We start from the raw sequence: 9,221 nt of genomic DNA, 5'->3' as shown, positions 1-9,221 counted from the left end.
GCCCTCCTCAGCTGGTGGAGGTGGAACTTCTGCAGGGCCCTCCTCAGTTACTGGAGGTGGAACTTCTGCAGGGCCCCCCTCAGCTGGTGGAGGTGGAACTTGTGCAGGGCCCTCCTCACTTACTGGAGGTGGAACTTCTGCAGGGCCCTCTTTAGTTGGTGGAGGAGGAATTTCTGCAGGGGCCTCCTCAGCTGGTGGAGGTGGAACTTCTGCAGGGGCCTCTTCAGTTGGTGTAGATGGAACTTCTGCAGGGGCTTCCTCGGCTGGTGGTGGAGGTGGAACTTCTGCAGGGCCCTCTTTAGTTGGTGGAGATGGGACTTCTGCAGGGACCTCCTCAGCTGGTGTAGGTGGAACTTCTGCAGGCTCTTCTTCAGTTACTAGAGGTGGAACTTCTTCCAGTCCCTCCTCAGCTGGTGGAAGTGGAACTTCCACAGGGCCCTTTTCAGTTGGTGCAGATAGAACCTCTGCAGTCATGTCTTCTACAGTACCCTGTTCAGTTGGTGGAGGCAAAACTTCTGAAGGAACCACTGCTTTAGAAGCATCCTCTGCTGATGGAGGCTGAACTTCTTCAGTAGCCTTATCTGCATAGTCTTCGTCAATTATTGGAGGCTGATCTTCAAATTCCTCATCAGTAGCAAATTCCTTATCTATTACAATAACAATTTTCTCAGAAGGTACTTCTTTAGAAGTCTCTTCAGACAGAGGAGGTTGAACTTCACCAGTTGTCTCTTCCACAGTAGTAGACTCTGCTTTACCTGTGTCTTCAAGGATAGTGTCAATTAAAGCTTGAACTTTCTCAAGTACCTCTTCTGCGAGTGGAACCAGATCTTCAACAGGAAGTTCTGAAGGAGCTACCTCAGTTCCTTGGGGATACTGTTGATAAGAAGGCTCATCTGAAAGAGCTCCTTGTGCTAATGGAGGACTAATGTCAGCAGGAGTCTCTATAGAAGAAAGCTCATCAGCTGGAGGAGCCTGTATATCCACAACGTCTTTTGCAGTTGCAGAGGTCTCTTCAGCTAGAGATGGTGCTTGGATAGGGGTCTCCTCTGTAAAGGAGAGCTCTGCTTTACCTGTGGCTTCGTCAGCTGGTAGAGCCTGTAATTCACCAGAAATCTCCCCTTCAGTGAAAGACATCACGACATCAGGGACTTTTTCAGTTGACAGTACCTCTATTTCAAGAGAACCATTTAATTCAACCAAAGAACCTTCTTGTGCAATGGGCATTGTTTCTTCCTTTGACTTAATCAGGGAGCTACCTGGCATAGACCTGATAGTAATTTCTAACTCACTAAAGTAGGTCTGTTGTTCTTTGTCCACTTTATCTTTCTGACAAATCAGACTCCAGTCACCAATACAGCTGGTTTGCTGAGATCTGTCTATTAAATGGGAGGTGGGACTGCTTGTTTGAACTTCTGCTTCTGGAATACTCTGCGGCAATTCAGGAGCTGTTTCTCCAACACCAGCTGTGCTTTCTTCAAGTTTAAGTGTTTTATCAATGAATATGACGTCCACTTTTTCTTCCACAGGGGTGTCTGTCTGCAAAGATTTGTCAGCCATTTCCTGGCCATGCTTTCTCTTCATCCAAGTTTGCTGAAGTTGAGAGGACAGTCTAAGAGACTCAAATTCTTTTCCAGAGTAGTTGTCTTTTCTTCCAGGAATAGTACCAATACTATGGGTAGCTTTAGGGGCAGGAGGTTGTACTGCAGTCATGGCTTTCTTTTTTTCTGTTACTTCAGTTTGCTGGGACTTATCTACCATCGGTTGGCTGGGACGTCTTCTCCTTCTATATTCCTGCCTCCCTAACGATATAGGCTGTTCAGGTTCATTACTTTCTTCCATTTCTACAACTGATGATATCCCAATTTATCAGTCTTCAAACAATTAATCATTAAGAATCACAAACGTACAAGATGATTACACCTTTGCCTTCCTTCATTGAGTTTTTTTATTGAGCTCAAGAAAAATTAATTGATAAATTACACCATCCTTTACTACACTCTTGCTGGATCCCACCTTACACATTCATCATCGTTCTTGTTATGTCTCTGTTAGGACAAATCTCACTTTTAGAAGTTTGCCTCAAGGGTCTGTGACATCATAGCCAATTCTTACAAAGTTCCGGAAGTTATATTCCCAGCAGTTTTTCAACTTGTATTCACATGAGCAATGGCAAAAGTAGAGTGTCTACTTTTTTTAAAAAAAATCTAGTTGAAAGGAGCATGTCTTTCCCAGAAGAACAACAAATTAACCTTCCAGAATGCCAATAATTGTTATGAGTTTTTAAGCTTGCAACGTGGTTGTTTTCCAGAAATTATAAAACAGAACTCAGCGTACTAGAGCAGGGTTTCAATGATTAGAGTTAACATATGTGTAGAAGTGTCTGATAAATAGGTGTTTATAGAACTTAAAAAGAAGCTGCTACTATTTAGAAGATTCATGATTCAGAAGTCAATATCCATGGAAGCTCCATTCCTCTGCTTTAACATTTCAGTGACCACAGTGTTCTACTATCAAAAGGTAATTTGTGTTTTTGGTCTTGAACAATGTAAGGTATTTTTAACTTTATCTAATGTGTTCCAAATGTGAGGCTATTGAGTCAAAATATGTGTCAGATTAAAAATGTGTTTTCTATAGATTTTGTTGGAATAAATGCTACAAGAGAAAAATAGCATCTATCTGGTAATGAATGGGACTGCTGTCATTAAGGGGGTTTTACAGGGATGAAAAGAAAATGAGAGAGAAGAGGGGAAGGTGCTAAGAATATATTTGTATAGATTTATGAAATTTTCAAATAACAAAATTAGTCAATAATGATTTGTACTGAAGTGTTGGCAAAGAGAAATGCCACTGAAGGAGATCCTAGGTGGAAAGATGTAATTTTATATAGAGATAGAGATGATGTAGAGATAGCTAGGTAGATAGGTAGATAGATGACAGATAGATAGATAGATAGATAGATAGATAACCTCTCACTCATATATAATGCAAGTCTACTACAAGCTATAGATTGGTCAAATACGTGCAAAAGTACTCTAACAAAATCATGAAAGAAAGAAAAGTTTTAAAATAGATTCCCAGGAGTCAAAATAATGAACATTCACTAAATCATTAGTCTGAAAAGATTTCAAAATTGTCTTTACTGCTTCTAGACAACACAAATTAAACAATCCTCATTTTGCACATAGAGGTATTATGGTTAAGTCTTTATATCATCCTCCAAATTCATAAATTAAAACCTAAACCCAGAGGTTCTTCTAGAACCTTCTAGAAAAAAATCTACAAAGTAGGTAGATACAGATCAACTATGCTTGGCACATTGATTTTCTTAGACTTCCAAGTCTCCAGAACTCTGAAAATTCATATGCTTGACAATGACTACTGAATATTACAAAATAATCAATGAATATTACCAACAAAAATAGATGAAAAATATCTGTGATGTATATTATTTTAATCATTATACATTAAATTTATATATTAAAATGTCAGCATATGATTGAAACTTGACCCATATATATGTACAATTACTATGTCAGTTAAAACTAAACATAGCAATGAACGATCATGCATAGCATAATTAATAATTTTGCCTAAGATTCTATACAAGACTGTAAGCAGTTCATGGAGCAAATTCTCATGCTAATTTTTTTAATTTAAATATAGAATCTTTCCCTATACAATATATCCTGATTATAGTTTCCGCATGTCTTATCTCTCCCAGTTCCCCCCAACCTCTGCTCTCCTCTGGATCTACTCCCTTTCTGTCTCTCATTAGAAAAGAAAAGGCTTCTAAAGAGATAACAATAAAACTTAACAAAATAATATACAAAAAGTATAACAAAAATCATAACATTGAGGGTGGATGAGGCAACCCAACAGAAGGAAAAGGGGCACAAGAAAAGGCAAAAGCATTACAGACATACTCATTTACACATTCAAGAGTCCTATAACAATATGAAGCTGAAAGTTACATTATATAGTGTAGAACCTGTTTAGACCCTGTCAGCCCTGGGCTTGCTCCTTCAGTCTCTGTGAATTCCTATGAGCCTTGCACAGTTGATTCAGAGGGCCTTGATCTCCTGGTATTCTCCATCCCTTTTGACTCTTAAACACTTTCTTCCTTCTCTTCCATGGAGTTCCCTAAGCTCTGAAGAGAAGGATTATATGGAGACATCCATTTAGATCTATGCATTCCAAGATCTCTAATTGTGGCTCTCTGCATCTGTTTTGATCTGCTGCAGAAGGAAGCTTCTCTGATGTTCTCACACGATTTCTTTTTTATTTTGTTTTGTTCTTATTCTCGAATCTTTTTTTTATAGTCCAGTTGTTATCCCCCTCCTGGTTCACCCTCTGACTGTTCCTCATCCTGCTCCTCCTCTCCTGCCCCCCATCTCCAAGAGGATGACCCCAACCCCACCATAACCCCCACCAGACCTCCCACTCTCTAGGACCTCATGTCTCTACAAGGTTAGGTACATCTTCTCTCACTGAGACCACACCAGGCAGTCCTCTCCTGCATATGTGTCAGGGGTAGGGCTCAGACCAGCTCATGTATGCTGCCTGGTCAGTGGCTCAATCTCTCTGGTCAGAGAGATCTCTATGGTCAAGGTTAGGTGAAATTGCTGGTCTTCCTATGGGGTAGACCACCTCAACTTCTTCCAGCTTTTCCTTAATTCAACCACAGGGGTCACCAACTTATGGCCATTGATTGAATGCTAAGTATTTGCATCTGACTCTTTCAGCTGCTTGTTGGGCCTCTTAGAGGGCAGTGATGTTAGGCTCCTGTCTGCACACCATAGCATCATTAATAGTGTCAGGCCTTGGAGCCTCCCCTTGAGCTAAATCCCAGTTTGGGCCTGTTGCTTGACCTCCTTTCCCTCATGATCTTCTCCATTTTTGTCCCTGAAGTTCTTTCAGACAGAACAATTCTGGGCTTTGACTATGGAATGGTAATCCCATCCCTCCACTGGAGGTGGACACTAGAAGTTCCCTCTCCCACTGTAGGACATTTCATCTAAGATACCTCCCTTTGAGTCCTGAGAGTCTCACTGCTCTGGTCTCGGGTACATTGTAGAGGGACCCCCACCTCCTACCTCCCAAGTTTGTCTGTCCCAATTCTTTCTGCTGGCCCTCAGGCCTTCAGTCCTGTTCTGCTCCCCACCCCCAATATTTGATCATGTTTCCCTTTTTCCCCTCCCTGTCTCCTCTCCCATCCTGGTCCATATCTAATGGAGGGCTAATACCCAAAATATATAAAGAACTCAAGAAGCTAACCTCCAAAAATCCAAACAACCCAATCAAAAAATGAGGTATAGAACTAAACAGCTCACAACAGAGGAATCTTGAAGAGCTAAGGACCTGAGAAGCACTTTAAAAAAATGTTCAAAGTCCTTAGTGATAAGGGAAATGCAAAATAAATTGACCCTGAAATTCCACCTTACACCACTAATCAGAATGGCTAAGATCAAAAACTCAGGTGACAACATATGTTGGCAAGGATATGGAGAAAGAGGACCACTCCGTTACTGGTGCGATTGTAAACTGGTACAACCACTCTGCAAATCAACCTGGTGGTTCCTCAGAAAATTGGAAATAGATTTACCTAAAGACCCAACTATACCACTCTTGGACATAAGACCCAAAAGATGCCCCACCATGCCGCAGAGGCACATGTTCCACTATGTTCATAATAGCCTTACTTGTGATAGCCAGAAGCTGGAAACAACCCAGATGTCTCACAAAGGAAGAATGGATACCAAAAATTTGGTTCATTTACACAATTGACTTCTACTCAGTTATTAAGAACAAGAGCATCATGAGTTTTGCAGGCAAATTGATGGAGCTAGAAAATATCATCCTGAGTGAGGAAACTCAGACCCAAAAGTACATGCATGGTATGTACTTGATAATAAGTGTCTATTAGTCAAAAAAAAAAAAGTACAGAATACCCAGGATACTGCCCTCAGAACTCAAGGTTAAGAAGGTGAAGGGCTCACACTACTGCTCAAGGCCTACAGATATTTCCACAGTTGATTCAAGTGGCAACATTATTACTCTCTTTTGAAGGCTTGGAGTTTTACCTTCCTTGGTAGTCTCACATGATTTAGCACTTCTTGCTTGATTTACATCTGTTAATTATTAAACTGTGCTTTCAAAAATGAAATTAAAATCCTAGTCCTTAGGACCTGTGAGTATGACTTTATTTAGGAATAGGTGTCATGACAGTATACTCCTTTATTCCAGCACTTAAGAGACAGAGGCAGGCAGATTTCTGTTGGAAGCCAGCCTTGTTTACACTTACACATACATATAAATATGGAGTCTTATGGAAGAAAACACAAACAGAATAAGACAGATGCAGAAAGAGGAGTTTGCAGTACAAAGTAGATGTCTGAAGTGATCAGAATACAGGAGAGAACCTAGCTCTGCCACCAACTTTTTTTTTTTTTTTTTTTTTTTTTTTTTGGTATTTGTAGCCTTCAGGAATATGAGAAAATACAATTGTGTAGCTGAAACCCAGTTTTTGGTACTTCCTGTGGGAGACCGTAGACACTAATGCAGCATGCTTTCATGGCCTCATACTTATGACAACTGCCTTGCCTTCTCATCAGATTGAACAGCTATGGTATTTATTTTAGACTCAGAACTGACAAGTGTTTTGATACCATATGTGACATGGTCCCAGAATCAAAGAACTAGAGGGTTTTTCTGAGAAGCTCCTACCATATGATTTCCACATAATTTTACCAAAAAAATAAATTTTCTGAATAGTACTTCATTTCATTTAGAATTTTAATGAATTTAAATGCCATAATTTAGAAGTATCAGACATGGTTGATATTAATAAGGACCTAACATATAAACTGTGACATATAATGCTTTGTTCCTAGCTGAATAGATAGGATAAAAAAGTTATGAAATATGTTCCTGGATCAGTGAAAGGTAAGGGCAGAAGGTATAAAATTTATATCTCTGTGTGCCTAAAAGTAAATAAAGATAACAGGAGAAACTATAAAATTAAGTCAAACTATCATGTAAAAATTCTTAATGTCCAAAGAACTTTAGAAATCAGTGTAATGAGAGAGACACTAGGCGACCAAAGAGCACCAGTGAAAAAAATATTACAGATGAAAATAAATGACCAATAAATGCATGATAAAAGTCAATTTTACCACTAAAATATAAATGAAAATAATATCAAAACAAAACAGAGATTTGCATTTCTCTGATCACTAAGGACTTTGAACATTTTGTTCGGTGCTTCTCAACCATTCAAGATTCTTGTTGTGAATTCTCGGTTTAGTTCTATGACCATTTTTTTTTGACTGAGTTGTTTGTTTTTGGAGGTTAGCTTCTTGAGTTCTTTACATATTTTAGATATTAGCCCTCTATCAGATGCACGGTTAGTGAAGATTTTTTTCCCAATCTATAGGTTGTCGATTTGTCTTATTGACTATGTCCTTTGCCTTACAGAAGCTTTCCAGTTTCATGAGGTCTCATCAATCCTTGATCTTAAAGCATGAGCCATGAAGTTCTGTTTAGGAAATTTCCCCCTGTGCCAATGAGTTCCAGTCTCTGTCCCACTTCCTCTTCTGTTAGAATCAGTGTATCTTGTTTTAAGTTGAGGTCCTTGATCTACTTGCTTTGTGCAAGGTGACAAATGTGGGTCTATTTGTGTCTTTTTGGCACCTTTGTCAAAGATCAAGTGTCCATAAGTGTGTGGTTTCAATTCTGGGTCTTCAGTTCTATTCAATTGATCAAGAAATGTTCAAAGTCCTTAGTTATCAGAGAAATGCAAATCAAAACCATCATGTGATTCGACCTTATACCAATCAGAATGGCTAAGATCAAAACCTCAGGTGACAACACATGTTGGTGAGGATGTGGAAAAAGAGAAACACTCTTCCATTGCTGGTGGGATTGCAAACTGGTACAACCACTCTGGAAATCAATCTGAGGGTTCCTCAGAAAATAGGAAATAGATCTATCTGAAGACCCAGCAATACCACTCTTGGGAATATATCTAAAATATGTCCCACTATGCCACAGGGTCATGTGTTCCATTATGTTCATAGCGGTCTTATTTGTGATAGCCAGAAGCTGGAAACAACCCAGATGTCCCACAACAGAAGAATGGATACAGAAAATGTGGTTCATTCACACAATGGAATACTACTCACCTATTAGGAACAAGGACATCTTGAGTTATGCAGGCAAATTGAAGGAACTAGAAAATATCCTGAGTGAGGTAACTTGGACTCAAAAGGACATGCAAGGTATGTACTCACTAATACATGAATATTAGCAAAAAATTTTTAAAAAAAGAAAAACAAAATGTACAGAATACCCAAGATATAGTCCACAGAACTCAAAAAGGTCAACAAGCTGAAGGGCCCAAGTGAGGACACCTCAGTCCCACTTGGGAGGGAGAAGAAAGAAACCACAAGTGGGGATGAAGGGACCTAGGAGGGAAAGTGGACAGGGGTGGGGGTGAGGAGGGGAATCTGATTTGGTATTGGATGAGGGAAAAGGACTGAAACCCCGAAGGCCAGCAGAAAGAATGGAAACAGGCAACCTAGGGAGGTAGGAAGCTGGAGGGACCCTCCAGAATGCAACAGAGACTTGGGAGGTGAGAGACTCTAGGGACTCAAAGGGAGAAATTTAGATGAAATGCCTAACAGTAGGGAGAGGGAACTTATAAAGCACACCTCCAACAGGAAGACAGGGCATCAAATGAAGGAGAGGGTTGCCATCCCACAGTCAAAACTCTGACTCATAATTGTTCTTGTCTCAAAGAACTACAGGGATGAAAATGGAGAGGAGTCAGAAGAAAAGAAGATCCAGCAACAGGCCCAAGGTGGGATCCAGCTCAAGAGGAAGTCCTAAGACCTGACACTATTACTGAGACTATGGAGTGATATAAAAAAGGGGCCTATCATGACTGCCCTCTGGAAGACCCAACAAACAGCTGAAAGAGTTAGATGCAGATATTTGCACCCAACCAATGGACAGAAGCTGCTGAACCCTGTGGTTTAATTAGGAAAAGGCTAAAAGAAGCTTGAGGAGGAAGACGACCCTGTAGGAGAACCAGCAGTCTCAATTAACCTGGACCCCCGAGATCTCACAAAAACTTGACCACCAAAACGGCAGCATACACTAGCTAATATGAGGCCCCCAACACATATACAGCAGAGGACTCCTGAGTCTGTGTTCAATCAGAA

General features: G+C 40.2%; 1 protein-coding gene across 1 annotated transcript in view; it reads right to left on the bottom strand.

The window, feature by feature from the left end:
* Fscb (fibrous sheath CABYR binding protein) overlaps window positions 1-1,839 on the bottom strand; it is a 3,612-nt gene extending 1,773 nt beyond the window's left edge. The window contains exons 1-2 of the mRNA XM_028781877.1: window positions 120-1,839; window positions 1-83 (exon numbers count right to left, since the gene is read on the bottom strand). The exon at window positions 1-83 is cut by the window's left edge and continues 102 nt beyond it. Of these exons, the coding sequence (XP_028637710.1) occupies window positions 1-83; window positions 120-1,839 (1,803 nt within the window). The remainder of the gene's footprint in view (window positions 84-119) is intronic.
* Window positions 1,840-9,221: the final 7,382 nt, after the last annotated feature.

Source organism: Grammomys surdaster, unplaced genomic scaffold (genome assembly GCF_004785775.1).
Source record: "Grammomys surdaster isolate TR1022 unplaced genomic scaffold, NIH_TR_1.0 98, whole genome shotgun sequence".
Taxonomy (NCBI): Eukaryota; Metazoa; Chordata; class Mammalia; order Rodentia; family Muridae; genus Grammomys; species Grammomys surdaster.
Note: the sequence above shows the minus strand (reverse complement) of the source record. Positions and strands in the feature narration are given on the sequence as shown.